Source organism: Tribolium castaneum, chromosome 7, assembly GCF_031307605.1.
Source record: "Tribolium castaneum strain GA2 chromosome 7, icTriCast1.1, whole genome shotgun sequence".
In the NCBI taxonomy this organism is placed as follows: Eukaryota; Metazoa; Arthropoda; class Insecta; order Coleoptera; family Tenebrionidae; genus Tribolium; species Tribolium castaneum.
In genome coordinates, this window is record NC_087400.1 from 2660239 (window position 1) to 2678539 (window position 18301).

The following is an 18301-nucleotide window of genomic DNA, read 5'->3' on the forward strand; positions in this document are numbered from 1 at the left end:
TTATCAGAATTCCGAGTTTTCGTAAAAAATGTCCAAGTCGCCATAGCAACTATCAGTCAGCTATAAACAAATTGCTGTTTGAAAATAACCTAAAGTTTGAAAAGTTTGTCAAATAACAACAAAAAATGGTAAATACATTGATAATAAAAAAAGATAAGACTAAATTCCAATTGAAAAACCCCTTTCCAGGCCTTGAACCTTGACGGTAAGCGCAAACTGGCCGAAGAAATGCAAAAGCGTGATTACGACGATCAAATCGAGCGAAATAAGCTCCACTTGGCCGAAAAGAACAAATTTCGCAATTTGGAACGTTGTATGCACAATATACGACGTGAGCGTGAAACGGCCGATAAAATTTTAGAGGTGAAACAACGAGAAGCCTTCTCTGAAAAAAGGCTCGAAAAAACCGAGGCTTTGGCTCGAGAATTAGACAAAATCAAGCGAATCGAACTTAGAGACTTGAAATTAAGGTTTTTTCGAACGTTTTTGTCATGTAGATGAGTTTCGTTTTTCAGGCAAAGTTTGAGGGAGAATTGTCATGAGTTGAGGGAGTTAGAGTCCAAATTGAGGACGGCTTATGTTAGTAAGGAGTTGGCCACGCAGTTGGCCGAGAAAAATGCCAGGAAGTTGGAGGATAAGGTATACAGGATGTTCAAGAATCAATTGTTGGCAAATTTTTTATTTTCTCAATTACGGCAAAACTGTTCGAAAATGTGGAACTATTTTGGTCTAAACCTATGTAAAATGATGCGAGGAATCGATTGGCATCGAGAAAATTGCCAAATTCTTAATAGATTTTTAGTTATGAATTTTTTAAAATTGTACCTATTTTTGCATTTATTTGCAATTTTCTCGAAAACTATTAGTCGGAGAACAATGATCTTTTTTGGAAAAGATAGATAATTAAAAGAGCTTTCCAACGATAATAAACTTCATCGGGTTATCTTTAACATTTCCGGAGTTATTGCTCGATAAATGTTTCGTCACTTTTTACCACAGTTGAGACAGCAGGAAGAGTACAGAAAACTGCAAGAATCGCTCGTGACCATCGACGAGATGAATCAAGTCGCCGCTGAGGAAGAACTCAAGAAAAAAGCTCAATACCGCCAGGAATTACAAGACCAAATGATAATCAACGAAAAACGCCGAAGATATTTATATGACGAATTTCTTCGTGAGAAGAAAATGATCGATGACATTGTCCAACGAATCTATGCTGAAGATGAGCGCGAACGGCAGGAAAAAATGTGCAAAATGCAGAAAACCAAAGAAGAAATGGACGCGTTCAAAAAAGCGCAACAAATCTGGCGCAACAAAGAAAAGGAAGAAATTGATAAAGAAAACCAAAGGATTCAGGAATTCATCACGAATAAAGCACTGGAAATGCAATCAAGGGAACAGAAGAAGAATGAATTGGAGGCAATTAAAGCGAAATTGACTGAAAATATCGCCAAACAGATGTATGAAGTTGAGGTTCGTTTATTATTTTTTTTTTTTTTGTTACATTTTGCCAATTCTTGGGGTAAATGTTGTTATGAAAGTGTGGACAGCTTCACGGGTTGGTAGACACTGACCCAAGGCTTCTAACATCATGGGTTGGTGTAAAACTGTGGTTTTGTAATCATTGTAGGAGATTTTACCGTCACGGTCCACGTCCATTTTTTTCGTAATTACTTCAATCATGTCCTAAAAATTATGGTATAATTTTACCAAAATTGAAAATTATTTTGTTTTTGTTTCGTAAGAAATATCTATTATTTTGTCGATTGGATTTCAGTTAATTTGGAAATTACGTAAGTATGCAAAATTTCAGCTAATCCGGATTTTGCACAAAATAAGTTATAATTACTTTGACCGACTCCTCGGCATCGTCTTCGCTACTTTGGCTGATCAGAGACGTCCTCAAAAAATAAAACATTGTCTCGCGTCCAATTAAACCATCACCCAGAAGATCATAAACCTGGAATTTTTTTGTTTTTTTTTTTTAATTGAGAAAGGGAAAACTACCGAAAAACAATAGTCAATTTTCTCCTCTAAAGTCCCTCTCAACCAAAGCGATAAAGCCGTGGCCCAAGTCTCCATTGAGACACACGTGCTGGGGCCCCTTTCAAAAACTGAGAAAATCCGGTCCATTAGCCCATCATCTGTCATGTCCAGACCACTATGGAGGACATCACGTAGTTGGTTTTTGGAAATTCCGTTCTGGTTCTTATCAGCATTGTCTTTTTGCAGCTTGTAGTAGATGATAAAGATGCATTCGAGTTCAGTATAAGTGAAGTGTAGTTTTTTGGCGAGTTTTTGTATCAGATCTGAGTGTTTTTTCTTAAAGCGGGTCTCCTCCATGGAGTCCATGGAGGAGTCCAAATTGACCCCAAACGACATTTTGACGACTGTCACATAACTGTCATGAGATTTTTTTTAATTTGCGCACTTTGTCTCGTATTTTTCAAGATGCTGCCAAAACGGTTAGAGATATTAGAAAAATGTTGGGGAGAAAGTTGTAGAGAATTAAATTGTCTATAATTTTGTTCCCTACACTTTTTTTGTATCATCAACCGTTTTGTCAGTGATGTCAAAAATGTATTGAAAAAAATTCAAACTATTATCAGTCGGGGACCGCCTCATATTTTTCAAAACGCTGCGAAAACGATTAAAGATATTAGAAAATTGTTGGGAAGAAAGTTGTAGAGAATTAAATTGTCTATAATTTTTTCTCTTACACTTTTTTTGTATCATCAATCGTTTTGTCAGTGTTGTCAAAAATGTATTGAAAAAAATTCAAACTACTATCAGTTGGGGACCGCCTCATATTTTTCAAAACGCTGCGAAAACGATTAAAGATATTAGAAAATTGTTGGGGAGAAAGTTGTAGAGAATTAAATTGTCTATAATTTTGTTCCCTACACTTTTTTTGTATCATCAACCGTTTTGTCAGTGTTGTCAAAAAAGTATTGAAAAAAATTCAAACTACTATCAGTTGGGGACCGCCTCATATTTTTCAAAACGCTGCGAAAACGGTTAAAGATATTAGAAAAATGTTGGGGAGAAAGTTGTAGAGAATTAAATTGTCTATAATTTTGTTCCCTACACTTTTTTTGTATCATCAACCGTTTTGTCAGTGATGTCAAAAATGTATTGAAAAAAATTCAAACTATTATCAGTCGGGGACCGCCTCATATTTTTCAAAACGCTGCGAAAACGATTAAAGATATTAGAAAATTGTTGGGGAGAAAGTTGTAGAGAATTAAATTGTCTAGAATTTTGTCTCCTACACTTTTTTTGTATCATCAATCGTTTTGTCAGTGTTGTCAAAAATGTATTGAAAAAAATTCAAACTACTATCAGTTGGGGACCGCCTCATATTTTTTAATGCGCTGCGAAAACGATTAAAGATATTAGAAAAATGTTGGGGAGGAAGTTGTAGAGAATTAAATTGTCTATAATTTTGTCTCCTACACTTTTTTTGTATCATCAACCGTTTTGTCAGTGTTGTCAAAAATGTATTGAAAAAAATTCAAACTACTATCGGTCGGGGACCGCCTCATATTTTTCAAAACGCTGCGAAAACGGTTAGAGATATTAGAAAAATGTTGGGGAAAAAGTTGTAGAGAATTAAATTGTCTATAATTTTGTTCTCTACACTTTTTTTGTATCATCCACCGTTTTGCCAGTGTTGACAAAAATGTATTGAAAAAAATTCAAGCTACTATCAGTTGGGGACCGCCTCATATTTTTCAAAACGCTGCGAAAACGGTTAAAGATATTAGAAAAATGTTGGGGAGAAAGTTGTAGAGAATTAAATTGTCTATAATTTTGTTCCCTACACTTTTTTTTGTATCATCCACCGTTTTGTCAGTGTTGTCAAAAATGTATTGAAAAAAATTCAAACTACTATCAGTTGGGGACCGCCTCATATTTTTTAATGCGCTGCGAAAACGATTAAAGATATTAGAAAAATGTTGGGGAGGAAGTTGTAGAGAATTAAATTGTCTATAATTTTGTCTCCTACACTTTTTTTGTATCATCAACCGTTTTGTCAGTGTTGTCAAAAATGTATTGAAAAAAATTCAAACTACTATCAGTTGGGGACCGCCTCATATTTATTAATGCGCTGCGAAAACGATTAAAGATATTAGAAAAATGTTGGGGAGGAAGTTGTAGAGAATTAAATTGTCTATAATTTTGTCTCCTACACTTTTTTTGTATCATCAACCGTTTTGTCAGTGTTGTCAAAAATGTATTGAAAAAAATTCAAACTACTATCAGTTGGGGACCGCCTCATATTTTTCAAAGCGCTGCGAAAACGATTAAAGATATTAGAAAATTGTTGGGGAGAAAGTTGTAGAGAATTAAATTGTCTATAATTTTGTCTCCTACATTTTTTTTGTATCTTCAACCGTTTTGTCAGTGTTGTCAAAAATGTATTGAAAAAAATTCAAACTACTATCAGTTGGGGACCGCCTCATGTTTTTCAAAACGCTGCGAAAACGGTTAGAGATATTAGAAAATTGTTGGGGAGAAAGTTGTAGAGAATTAAATTGTCTATAATTTTGTCTCCTACACTTTTTTTGTATCATCAACCGTTTTTTCAGTGTTGTCAAAAAAGTATTGAAAAAAATTCAAACTACTATCAGTTGGGGACCGCCTCATATTTTTCAAAACGCTGCGAAAACGATTAAAGATATTAGAAAAATGTTGCGGAGAAAATTGTAGAAAATTAAATTGTCTATAATTTTGTTTCCTACACTTTTTTTATATCATCAACTGTTTTGTCATTGTTGTCAAAAATGTATTGAAAAAAATTTAAACTACTATTAGTTGGGGACCGCCTCATATTTTTCAAAATTCTGCGAAAACAGTTAAAGATACAAGAAAAATGTTGGGGAGAAAGTTGTAGAGAATTGAATTTGCTTTAAAAAAGTCTACGGGACCATTTTTCTATCGTTGACGGTTTAGGCCCTAAAAACGTTCAAAGACGCTCTCTAGCGCCATTAACGGAACTATCGAGGACGGGACCGTTTTTTGTCGTTTCGTATCCTAACCTTTAGATATCCGTAGATGCGTCGTAAGGAGCGAGAGGAGATTATGCAAGAATTATACGAGGAGGAGCAAAAACAAGCGATAGAGCAGCGTCACAAGGCCAACTTGGAGAAAGAACTGAGGCAGAGGATTGAAGTTAGGGAGTCATTGAGGGATCAGATGCTCCAAAGGGAGGAGAAATTGAGGGAGGAGGCGGCCGCAGATGCCAAATACAAGGAGGAGCTTTTGGCCAAAATGGCAGAGGATCAGAGGTTGGAGCAGCTGAGCAATGAGAAGCGCCGCTTGAAGATGTTGGAGTGTCGGAGGGAGATTGAGAGGATGATGGAGGAGAGGAGGCAGAGGCATGCGGAGGAGATGCAAGTTTTGATGAAGTTGAAGGAACAGGAGGAGATGGAGGCGGAGGAAAGGTCCGTTGGGGTTGAGGTGTTTGAGGAGGGTTTGACCGTTTGTTTCAGGAGGAGGATCATTGAGGAGGAGAGGTTGAGGATGTTGAAGGAACATGCCAAGAATTTGATTGGGTATTTGCCCAAAGGGGTGCTAAGGCCAGATGATTTGACACATCTGTGAAATAAAATTTTTCTAATTTTTCACAAAAATCTGACGCTTTTTAAGTTTTTTGAAGCTTTTTTCAAGTACTTGTGATGTTTTGAAAGAGAAAAAAAATATTTGAGCGTAGGAAAAAAATTTAAAAATTAAGATTTACACTTAAAAATAAAAATTTTTAAGCTACTTTATTGTAATAAGAAAAAAGCAAGAATTAACAAGTAATAATGCTGTTTTTTTGGCATTATCCGTAAAAAAACCCATGTTTATATTTACTTAATTCAATAAAAATAAGGTCACGGCACACTAGACTAAGACTGAATCATTGATTAGAAGCCATCGACTTCATGGTTATGATAAAAATTCTTGCTGAGTGATAACATGACTTGCTGTTTCTACAAAATAACTAGGAACATACAATTTAATGATAACTTTCATCAAATAATTGCATATGATTAGTAATTGAACAAACTGACGTCACAATCACGTCGGCTGTGGAAATTTGACAAATCGAATGCCAATTTGTATTTTTCTATGATTTTTAATAAATAATATTAATAATAATAATACAGGGTGATTGTAATAATACAATAGTTTGCACCAATTTCCTCCGCCGAGTCACCCTGTACACAATTCAGTTCAAGGTCATGGGCTATATACCACTCAATTTAAATCTAATAACACAATGATGAGCATGACTTGTCACTATTCTCCCATATTAAGAGCAAATTTTCTCATCTAGTGCTAGTACCAACGCGCCATGTGTCTAGTACTAGTGCTAGTGCTCCTGTCCCCCCTTGTGGCCCACAGTGCCAACATTCTTGGTGTTTTTATGTTTCCCTCCATAAGTCACCAAATCGTCTACCAACCAATTTGGCGCGAATTATCCCTAAGGGGGCACAACGTCACCGTGGTGACCCCCGACCCCCTTAACGACCCCACTTTGACCAACTTGACCGAAATTAGTGTCCGTTTCACTTACGATTTTCTCAAAGAAAACCGCCTTCAAGACGTAATGTCGAAGGACGCAAACCCGTTCCAAACCTTCAAGACAATTTTCAAATTAATGGACAAAATATTAGAGGCGGAATTGGAGAGCCCCCCAATGGCGCAGTTATTAAAAAGTGAGCAAAAGTTCGATTTAATCCTCTTCGAGTGCTTCCATCCGGCGCTTTATGGGCTTTCTGGGCGCTTCAAGGCCCCCATTATTGGTGTCTCGTCTTTGGGGCTCCTGACGGCGGGGTACGACGCCGTGGGGAACCCCACCCATCCGGTGCTGTACCCTGATGTCATGCTCAACTTCCATTCCAAGGAATTGGGCATTTGGGAGAAGATACAGACAGTTTTTTTCAATTTGTGGAGTCGGTATTACTACCATCAGGTCATAACGCCCAGAGCCCATGAGCTTGCGACCAAATATTTCGGGGAAGTACCGTATGTGGGCGATTTGGAGCGAAATGTCAGTTTGTTTTTCCTAAATGTTAACCCCTTTATGTACGCTCCAAGGCCCAACGTGCCAGCCATTGTGGAGATGGGGCAGATGCACATCAAGCCCCCCAAGCCCCTGCCTGAGGTAATTTTTTGCTTTTTTTTAGGCTAAATTGTTGTAAGGTGAGCCCCCTTTGTGAAAATTATTTTTTGGATATTTTCCCATCCAAGGGGAACACGGCCCCTGAGGCCCCCTTATGAAAAACTTTTTTGAAATTTTTTTTTTTTGGTTTTTCTTAAGTAACATTGTTATAAATCGGTAAAAAATAAAGCCCCCTTTAGGTCCCCCTAGGGATTATAATTAATTTATTTAATTTTTTTGTCGTTTCTTTTTTTTTTGCTTAATTATTTTTGGCCCCTCTAAGAAGTAGTAAATTTTGGTGATTTTTCCTAATTTTGCGGCAAAATTTCTAGGACTTGAAAAAAATTCTCGACAGTGCCCCCCAGGGGGCTGTCTACTTCAGCCTCGGCTCAAACGTCAAGAGCGTTAACATCCCCGAAAAACTTCGCAAGACTATTATGGGGGCCCTCGCCCAACTCCCCTATTTAGTGTTATGGAAATTCGAGGCGGACCATTTGCCGGGGAAGCCCCCCAACGTGGTGATCCGCAAGTGGTTGCCCCAACAGGACGTCTTAGGTGACCCCGTTTATTTTTTTATTTTGAAAATATCACACTTATATTTTACGAGAGTTTGTATAATCCATCCGAACTGAAATTTTACACACATACGTAATCACCGGCAAACTACAATTAAACTTAGTTTAAATAATAAATTTAAACAATTAACAATTATTTTAATTAAATTTACGGTAAAAAGTGGAAATGAAAGCAATATTTTTAATATTAAAAAAAATATTAAAAAAAATTTTTTTTCAATTTTTTAGCCCACCCAAATATTCGCGCCTTTGTGACACAAGGGGGCCTCCAGTCGACCGAAGAGGCCATCTCTCGCAAAGTCCCCCTCGTGGGCATGCCCTTCATGGGTGACCAACCCATGAACGTGCAAAAAATCGTCGATTTGGGCATCGGTGTAGGCGTGGACCCAGCCACCTTGACCGAAGATCAATTGAAGAAAAGTATAATAGAAGTGGCTGAAAATAAAAAATACAAGAGGAAGATGGAAGAAGTGAATGAAATTTTGTTCGATAAACCCATGTCTGGGTTAGAGAAGGCCGTTTATTGGTCGGAATATGTGATAAGACATGGGGGCACGAGACACTTGAGGAGCCCCACAGCTGATATCTCGTGGTTTGAGTACTTGCTGGTTGATGTCGTGGGTGTTTTAGTCGCCATTTTGGCCGCCATCTTGTATGCGAGCTACAAGCTGGCGCAGCTTTCCATGGAGTTTAGGCGACAAAAAATTAAAGTTAATTAACAATTTTTGCTATTTTTTATACTTTGGGCCCCCTTTTTTTCTTATTTTAATAAAACAAAACTGTCGTCTAGGGAATTTTCTGTCAGTTGGTAATTAATAAATGAGAAATAATGCTCCTACTGATAGACGTTGTTAAAAACGTATTACTTACGAAATAAAGATCATATTATTATTATTATTTATACAATAAATGTATTTTTTTTTTTAAGAAAATTACAAATTTTGCACAATTTTGAGTGTTCGTAACTTTAAAAGCACCAGTTCTGTAATGTGTGTTGCCTAGGTCATGCCATAAAAACTAATCAAAATCACCGCTTCGCGCAATCTCGAACCCAATAATTACATAATCGTATTTGCAAAGCCTTATCAGTGCGATAAATGCACTTCTTGCGATAAAAGCCGTGTTCCGTCTCTCCTGTCCACAAACCCTCGTTCCTTTCGCCCCGCCAGGTTGGTACCGAAGAGTGAGGTTAGGGGCGTGTTACGTAAGCTAATTTTTCAGTATTGTAAGAACCGTCGTTAGGATGTTATCTCTCAAGTCGCTCCCGAAGCTGAAGAGTGCGAGTCTCGAGCTCGCCCCCTTGTTCAAGCTCGCCCCGTGCCTCCAGAGCCGCGGCTACGCCGACCATGTCATCCCCGACCGGCTCAAAGACATGCCCACGCACGCCAGCCCCCGCTTTTTCGACATGGTGGAGTACTTCTTCCACCGGTCGTGCATCCTGGTGGAGGACAAGCTGGTGGAGGACCTGGCCAAGGTGAAGGGCAGTCGGCTGACGCTGGAGCAGCGCAAGGCCAAGGTGAAGGGGATTCTGACGCTGATGGAGCAGTGTGACCACATCCTGGAGGTGGCCTTCCCCATCAGGAGGGACAATGGGGAGTACGAGATCGTGCGGGGCTACAGGGCGCAGCACAGCACCCACAGGACGCCCTGCAAAGGCGGTAAGTGGGACGGGAGAGCTCGCGCTAAATTTATCCAGAGGTGTGTCGCTTGATAAATTTCTTATCAGACGAGTAGAGATAAGAATGAATGGAAACACGAGACAACCTGCGCGACGGTTCATTCATGATAAGCGTGGGAAACGTTTTTAGTACATTTTTACAGCAATTAATTTCACTAATACAATAATAAAAAATAATCAATTTGTTTTGCAATAAAAACTTATCTATTGTGGCAATTGTTTCATCACCAGTTGGGAAAATCTCGTCTTTTTTGGTTATCAACAATTACAGTACCGGGTGATCAGAAACGGCAATATTGGCCAATACTTTTTTTAAATGCCACCCTGTATATTAAGACGCTAGTTAATTTTTAATGTCTAAATATTTAGTTTAACGAAAAATTTAGTTAACTATGAAAACAATTTCCCTGCTGCTTGTCATTCAATTGACACTTGATTATAAGATGGATAATTTTTCGAAACAATTTTAATCTATGATTTTTTTAAATTAGTAAATAAAAACTTCTAACTTCGTTCTTTATTTTTTTATTCTTTACTATTTTTTGTAGTATTGTCGCACATATTTAAAATAGGAAGTGAATTGTCCGTGAAATTGTGCAAAAAATATAAAGGGTACTAACTTTGAAGCGTTATATTTCGTTAAAAAAGGCTCAAACAATTTTTTTTCATATGAATTTTTGATTCAATTAAATGTACCGGGTGATCAGGAACGGCTGTTTCAGTTGGCAATACTGGAAAGAAATAACAAGTGACAGTCAACGGTGACTGCCACCTTTTTTAAAATGGCACTCTGTATATTAAGATATAGTTCATTTTTAATGTCCAAATGTTTAGTTTCACGAATAACTTAGTTAACTATGAAAACAATTTCCCTGCTGCTTGTCATTCAATTGACACTTGATTATAAGATGGATAATTTTTCGGAACAATTTTAATCTATGATTTTTTTAAATTAGTAAATAAAAACTTCTAACTTCGTTCTTTATTTTTTTATTCTTTACTATTTTTTGTCGTATTGTCGCACATATTTAAAATAGGAAGTGAATTGTCCCTGAAATTGTGCAAAAAATATAAAGGGTACTAACTTTGAAGCGTTATATTTCGTTAAAAAAGGCTCAAACATTTTTTTTTCATATGAATTTTTGATTTAATTAAATGTACCGGGTGATCAGGAACGGCTGTTTCAGTTGGCAATACTGGAAAGAAGTAACAAATGACAGTCAACGGTGACTGCCACCTTTTTTAAAATGGCACTCTGTATATTAAGATATAGTTAATTTTTAATATCCAAATGTTTAGTTTCACGAAAAACTGAGTTAACTATGAAAACAATTTCCCTGCTGCTTGTCACTCAATTGATACTTGATTTTAAGATGGATAATTTTTCGAAACAATTTTTAATCTCCTATTTTTTTTAAATTAGTAAATAAAAACTTCGTTCTTTATTTATTTTTTTTTGATTCTTTACTATTATTTTGTCGTATTGTCGCACATATTTTAAAATTGGAAGTAAATTATCTACGAAATTGTATAAAAAATATCAAGGGTACCATTTGAAAGACAATTGTTGACAAGTTAAAATAATAATTAACCTAAAAATCGAACTTTGAAGAGTTATATTTCGTTAAGAAAGGCTCAAACATTTTTTTTATATGAATTTTTTATTCAATTGAATGTCTTCTTATACTTTTTTTTACTTTCTTATATTTTTTACTTTTTTACTTCTTATACTTTTTCATATATCTATAATTTTCTTACGTTAAGTTTTTTTTTAAGCGGAAATTTCATTGAAATTAAATTAAATATTTTACAGTTTAAAAGAAACAGAAATTTTAATGTAATGAAATGCAACAAAAAATACTATACTTGGAAAATAATTCTATATTTTGTATTTTCTTGTGTTTCCTATTCAGTTACATACAGGGTGTCCTATCTAAGACTTTCTCGGCCCAAAATAAAAAAATCCTCATTGTGAATAAGAACTAAAATTATAAAAATCTTATTAAGCTTTCCTTCATTTTCTAGAGTTTTTATTAATTTAAAATAAAATACAGTTTGCTTATTTTTGTAGGAACTTTTGAGAATTAAAATAAAATTCTACAGTAATTTACAGTAATTTTCTTAAAAACAGAACGTCTCGTGATTACTGACATTTCAACAAACTGGTATTTGAAAAATTCCTCTATTAATAAATTATAATGAATGGAACTGAATAAATTAAAACTTGATAATCGAGCGCGTGATGAAGCAAGAAATTGGTTAAAAACTTGCAAAAAGTCAATAAAATCATCAAACAAAAAATAATAAGTGTTTCCGCAAATTGTTATCTGTGATACGATAATCGATTAAGAGTCATGTTTTCGCCAAATTACGAGTGTTGTTTGATCATTTGATTAATAATTTAATCCCCGGTATCAAAGTGGTACACGATAACACTTGATACCTGTTAACGTTAAAATAAACACTTAGCACACACCGATTTTGATGTGCGTCATGTTTATCATTTATTACGCAAGAAATTTTCACTTTATTGGTTATTTTTTGCCTCGAAACAAATCGATTTTTTCGCCACAAAAACGCAACACTTGAATAAATTCAATGACAACGTCCTTGAATTTGAATGAAATGTGTGTTTAAAAATAAAACAACACAACGTCGAGTGGTAACACTTGCTCTACATTATCCTTATCACTAAATTGTCTAATTACATTAAATGAAACGATGGGAAAAATTTTAGTAAACGAAAGGTTATGTAAATAATTAATTGCTGTGGTGTTTTTTTTCGAGTTTTTTCGAGTTTTTTTTTGGCAACGGTCATAGGCTATCACGTGAAATAATAAACTATAAATAAAAGCGAGATTGTTTCCAACGTCGTCGTGCCGCTTATTAACAAAACGAAACAATTTTTAGTTTTAGGCAACACTCTGTGTAACATTTAATTAAACGATCGGTCAATAATAGTGCGAATTTTCACTTTTCTATTTTTAAAACTGTAACTTATCTCATAATCATAATTTATGTGCATATTTTCAAATAAAAAATCAAGTTGGCAAAGTTTGTTCTAAAAAAAATTGAATTACGACCAAAAAAGCAACTCAAAAATTTAAAAAATCGAAGCAAAATCACACTTTTATTGTTCTTTGTCATTTATTTATAATAATTTTTTTCAAATAGTTTAGCAAAAAACGTTTGGGTTCATATTCACTTCGTATGTGTATTGTTGGTTGCATAACTGTAATTTTTTTTTTATTTAAAACTACCTTGTGTGTGGGTTTTTTAATAAAATACGGATTGTTTTTTAAAGAAACTAATTAATTTAGTTATTATTTTTTCCTGTATTCACAGCTGTATAATAATAACCCACATTTTGTACGTAAGTAACATCTGTTTTTTTTTGAAAGGTAGAAATTTAAATAATTTTTTATGTACGATTATCTAAGAAATTTAAATTTGAGCTTGTTTCTTATCTACTACCAATCATTTTTGAGTTATTAGATATTGAGATATTGTAAAATTTAGTTTGCCATTTTTTTTTTAAGGGAGAAGCTTAAATAATTTTATTTTCAACTTTTTTATGTACAATTATCTAAGAAATTTAAAGCTGAGCTTGTTTCTCATCTACGACCAATCATTTTTGAGATATTAGATATTGAGATATTGGAAAATTTAGTTTGCCAATTTTTTTTTTTTATGGAGAAGCTTAAATAATTTTATTTTCAACTTTTTTATGTACAATTATCTAAGAAATTTAAAGCTGAGCTTATTTCTCATCTACGACCAATCATTTTTGAGATATTAGATAATGAGATATTGGAAAATTTTGTGTCAGTTTTTTTTTTTTTTTTGAATGGGAGAAGCTTAAATAATTTGATTTTCAACTTTTTTTGTGTACAACTATGTAAGAAATTTAAATCTGAGTTTGTTTCTTATCTACGACCAATCATTTTTGAGATATTAGATATTGAGATATTGGAAAATTTAGTTTTGCCAATTTTTTTTTTTTTTTTTTGAAAGCGAGAAACCTAAATAATTTGATTTTTCAAAAAAAAAACAACAAAACAATTTTTTTTCAGGTATCCGTTACTCAATGGACGTCTCCCGCGACGAAGTCAAGGCCCTATCGGCCCTAATGACCTTCAAATGCGCATGCGTCGATGTGCCCTTCGGGGGCGGCAAGGCCGGCATTAAAATCAACCCAAAAGAGTACAGTGAGCACGAACTCGAAAAAATCACGCGTCGTTTTGCCCTTGAACTGGCCAAAAAGGGTTTCATTGGCCCCAGTATTGATGTCCCCGCCCCTGATATGGGCACCGGAGAGAGGGAAATGTCATGGATCGCTGACACGTACTCGAAAACGATTGGCTATCAGGATATTAATAGCCACGCCTGCGTTACGGGCAAACCAATCAATCAGGGCGGGATTCACGGAAGGGTGTCGGCCACAGGGCGTGGCGTTTTTCACGGATTGGATAATTTTGTTAATGAGGCGGCGTATATGAGTCTGTGTGGAACGACGCCCGGATGGGGCGGGAAAACGTTCATTGTTCAAGGGTTTGGTAATGTGGGCTTACATACCATGAGGTACCTGCACAGGGCCGGGGCCAGGTGCATTGGGGTGCTGGAACATGATGGGTCCATTTATAATCCCAATGGGTTGGACCCCAAGGTAAGTGCAAAAAAATTAAATAAAAAAAGCAAAAAAAATGGAAACGAAAAAACAAAATTTAATACGAAAAGAAAAAAACAAATCATGAATTATGAAGATAATTTATGTGAAAAACTAAATTAATCAAAAAAATTCAAACAAAATCAATAATATATGAATGTAAAAAGAGTCACAATAAAAAAAACAAATTAAACAGATTTTTTGAAGAAACTTAAAAAAAGAGAAGAACAAATAAACAAATGGTAAAAGGTGGGTCACACGCGCGCCATTAATTGTTTTTGAAGAAATTTAAGAAAAATATCAAATCAGTAAAAAAGAGAAGAAAAAAAGTAATGATGACACAAAATTAAACAACTGAAAGAAAAAAAATTACTTTGTTATTATCTTATTTCTTTTCTTTTTTTGTCTAAGAATTTGTCAGAGTGGACCAAAGGCGCTTCGTTCAATTGTTTTTCGAAGAAACTTAAGAAAGAGAAAAGATAAAAAAATATGGAAACGATAAAATAAAATTGAAACAGAAAATGCAAAAAAAAACAAAAATGTCTAAAAAGGCGCTTTATCTATTTTTTCGTTCTTCTCTATTTTGTTTAAGTATATGCCTTGTATTTAATCGTTTTTTCATGGAAACTATAGAAAGAGAGGAATGAAGAAATAATAAATAAACAAGAAATGAGGAAGGAGTAAAAAAGAAACAAAATAAAAAGATATGAAAAATGCACTTTATTAACTTTATCTATTCTTTCTTTATGACGAAGCAAAAAAGATAAAACAAAATTAAACAGCAAATGTAAAAAAAAAACAATAAAAATGACAAAACAGTAAAAGAAGTAACAAAATAAAACAAAAATATGTAGAGGCACTTTATCTATTTTTTCTTTCTTCTATACTTTGTTTAAGGATATGTCTTGTATTTATTCGTTTTTTCATGGAAACTTTAGAAAGAGAGAGGAATGAAGAAATAATAAATAAACAAGAAATGAGGAAGGAGTAAAAAAGAAACAATAAAAAAAATATGAAAAATGCACTTTATTATCTTTATCTATTCTTTCTTTATGACGAAGCAAAAAAGATCAAACAAAATTAAACAGCAAATGCAAAAAAAAACAATAAAAATGACAAAACAGTAAAAGAAGTAACAAAATAAAACAAAAATATGTAGAGGCACTTTATATATTTTTTCGTTTTTCTATATTTTGTTTAAAGACATGTCTTGTATTTAATCGTTTTTTCATGGAAACTTTAGAAAGAGAGAGGAATGAAGAAATAATAAATAAACAAGAAATGAGGAAGGAGTAAAAAAGAAACAAAATAAAAAAATATGAAAAATGCACCTTATTAACTTTATCTATTTTTTCTTTATGACGAAGCAAAAAAGATAAAACAAAATTAAACAGCAAATGTAAAAAAAAACAATAAAAATGACAAAACAGTAAAAGAAGTAACAAAATAAAACAAAAATATGTAGAGGCACTTTATATATTTTTTTGTTCTTCTATATTTTGTTTAAGGACATGTCTTGTATTTAATCGTTTTTTCTTGGAAACTTTAGAAAGAGAGAGGAATGAAGAAATAATAAATAAACAAGAAATGAGGAAGGAATAAAAAAGAAACAAAATAAAATAAAAAATATGAAAAATGCACTTTATTAACTTTATCTATTTTTTCTTTATAACGAAGCAAAAAAGATCAAACAAAATTAAACAGCAAATGTAAAAAAAACAATAAAAATGACAAAACAGTACAAGAAGTAACAAATTTAAACAAAAATATGTAGAGGCACTTTATCTATTTTTTCTTTCTTCTCTATTTTGCTTAAGGATGCCTTTTATTTAATCGTTTTTTCATGGAAAATTTAGAAAGGGAAGAGTGAAGATGAAATAAAATTAAATAGAAAATGTAAAAAAATCAGGAAAAGAAGAAACAAAAAAGATTTCTTTTATTTAATTATTTTTACGTACAAACTTTCAAATAATTGAAAATAAATGATGAAACAAATGAATACTATAATTTGTAGGAATTGGAAGACTACAGAATGACCAACGGCACCATTGTGGGCTTCCCCGGTTCCAAAGCCTACGAAGGTGACAGTTTATTGTACGAGGAGTGCGATATTTTAGTGCCTGCGGCCACCGAGAAGGTTATCAACAAGGAAAATGCTCATAAAATTAAGGCCAAAGTAATAGAAAAAATATAGTATATAATTTTTTTTTTAATTTTTTTCCTCAGATTATTGCCGAAGCGGCCAATGGCCCCACAACCCCAGCCGCTGATCAAATTCTCATTGAAAAAAATATTCTCGTAATTCCCGACTTGTACATAAATGCAGGTGGTGTAACCGTTTCGTTCTTCGAATGGTTGAAAAATATCAATCATGTGAGCTATGGCAGACTCACCTTCAAGTATGAGAGGGACTCGAACTACCATCTGTTGCGTAAGTTTTAAGATATTTTATTTATTTAAAAAATATATATAATTTTTTTCAGTTTTTTTTTTCAAAAAATTTGTTATTCATTTATTGATTATAAGTTTTTTCCAAAAAATATAGTTATAGTGTAGTGACTAATTTTTTTTTTTTTTTTTAAGAATCGGTTCAGGAGTCACTTGAGCGCAGGTTTGGAAGTGTGGGGGGCAAAATCCCAGTGACCCCCAGCGAGTCTTTCAGTAAGAGAATAGCGGGGGCTTCTGAAAAAGATATCGTCCATTCAGGGTTGGACTATACTATGGAAAGATCAGCTAAAGTAAGTTTTTTTTTTTTCAATTATTTCAATTTTTTTTTTTTTTTTGAAGAAACGGGGTGTAAAAATTTATTTGGTAAAATTTCTGATTTTTTGGTTTGATTTTTTGCAGATTTTTGCCGGTGGCTGACGAGCAAAGGTTACGCCAAACTTTCACTGGCGAAAAATTTATTTGGTGTTATTTTTTTTCAGGCTATCATGAAAACCGCAATGAAATTCAATCTGGGCCTGGATTTGAGAACTGCCGCTTACATTAACTCGATCGAGAAAATCTTCAATACTTACTCAGAAGCTGGACTTACCTTCTAATTTTTTTTTCCTTTTATTTTTTTTTGTTTTACCAGTATTTTGATCGTGCACTTGTTCACTCATTTTATGTACATAAATAATACTTAATGCAATGCGCGCCAATTGTTATTGATTTATTTCAATAAAATTTCGATGGTTAATTGTGTTTTTTTTCCAAAAAAAATAAAAAAGTTACGAGCGACGTAGCAACGAGTGAAAAAAAAATCTAACGTATAATTTATTTTATCAAAATCCAAAAACACTTGTATTTTTTCTAGTAGAGATGAGACGTCTAAATACTCGTAACTCCATCTTTAACTTTTCTAACGTAAAATTGCCCAAGGATTTTAAATCTGACCTTGTTTCTTATCTACGACTGATAGTTTTTGAGATATCAGTTAAAGTTTGATGCTTCAAGACAGATTAGTTAGTGTAAGAGTGCTTTAAATTTTTTTTGTAAAAGTTAGACAGTTTAAACAACTGAAACTTTAGCTTTTCTTATGCAAAATTATTCAAGGATTCCGAATCTATTTTTATTTTTTGTCTACAAACCACAGTTTTTAAGATATCAGGCAAAATTTGAGACAACGTGTAATTTATTTTATCAAAATCCAAAAACACTTGTATTTTTTTTAGTAGAGATGAGACGTCTAAACAACTCCATCTTTCACTTTTCTAACGTAAAATTGCCCAAGGATTTTACATCTGACCTTGTTTCTTATCTACGACCGATAGTTTTTGAAATATCAGTTAAAGTTTGGTACTTCAAGACAGATTAGTTAGTGTAAGAGTTGAGTACTTTAATTTTTTTTTGTAAAAGTTAGACAGTTTAAACAACTGAAACTTTAGCTTTTCTTATGCAAAATTATTCAAGGATTCCGAATCTATTTTTATTTTTCGCCTACGAACTACAGTTTTTAAGATATCAGCCAAAGTTTGAGACAACGTATAATTTATTTTATCAAAATCCAAAAACACTTGTATTTTTTTAAATAGAGATGAAACGTCTAAATAAGTCCATCTTTCACTTTTCTAACGTAAAATTGCCCAAGGATTTTAAATCTGACCTTGTTTCTTATCTACGACCGATAGTTTTTGAGATATCAGTTAAAGTTTGATGCTTCAAGACAGATTAGTTAGTGTAAGTGTGCTTTAAATTTTTTTTGTAAAAGTTAGACAGTTTAAACAACTGAAACTTTAGCTTTT

The 18301-nt window shown here is 33.6% G+C and overlaps 4 protein-coding genes across 4 annotated transcripts; 3 read left to right on the top strand and 1 right to left on the bottom strand.

Annotated features, from left to right (window-relative positions):
• Nucleotides 1-8: 8 nt before the first annotated feature.
• On the top strand, nt 9-6150 carry LOC657533 (meiosis-specific nuclear structural protein 1). The gene is made up of 6 exons (XM_008201663.3): nt 9-128; nt 190-470; nt 516-639; nt 1000-1473; nt 5059-5447; nt 5496-6150. Exons 1-6 carry the CDS (start codon nt 126-128, stop codon nt 5605-5607), a joined length of 1383 nt encoding a protein of 460 aa, XP_008199885.1. The 5' UTR covers nt 9-125; the 3' UTR covers nt 5608-6150.
• Nucleotides 1464-2475, bottom strand: LOC103314779 (calaxin). Its single transcript, XM_008201662.3, has 3 exons — nt 2008-2475; nt 1850-1960; nt 1464-1686 (listed from the first exon to the last, which is right to left on the bottom strand). Exons 1-3 carry the CDS (start codon nt 2380-2382, stop codon nt 1501-1503), a joined length of 672 nt encoding a protein of 223 aa, XP_008199884.1. The 5' UTR covers nt 2383-2475; the 3' UTR covers nt 1464-1500.
• Nucleotides 6151-6239: 89 nt separating the features above from the next.
• LOC657451 (UDP-glucosyltransferase 2) lies at nt 6240-8622 on the top strand. The gene is made up of 3 exons (XM_963911.5): nt 6240-7156; nt 7486-7708; nt 7957-8622. The coding sequence occupies exons 1-3, from the start codon at nt 6344-6346 to the stop codon at nt 8445-8447; spliced, it is 1527 nt and encodes a 508-aa protein (XP_969004.1). The 5' UTR covers nt 6240-6343; the 3' UTR covers nt 8448-8622.
• Nucleotides 8623-8743: 121 nt separating this feature from the next.
• Nucleotides 8744-17256, top strand: Gdh (Glutamate dehydrogenase). Its single transcript, XM_963843.5, has 7 exons — nt 8744-8897; nt 8950-9386; nt 13480-14072; nt 16087-16248; nt 16299-16503; nt 16656-16810; nt 17000-17256. The coding sequence occupies exons 2-7, from the start codon at nt 8972-8974 to the stop codon at nt 17114-17116; spliced, it is 1647 nt and encodes a 548-aa protein (XP_968936.1). The 5' UTR covers nt 8744-8897; nt 8950-8971; the 3' UTR covers nt 17117-17256.
• Nucleotides 17257-18301: the final 1045 nt, after the last annotated feature.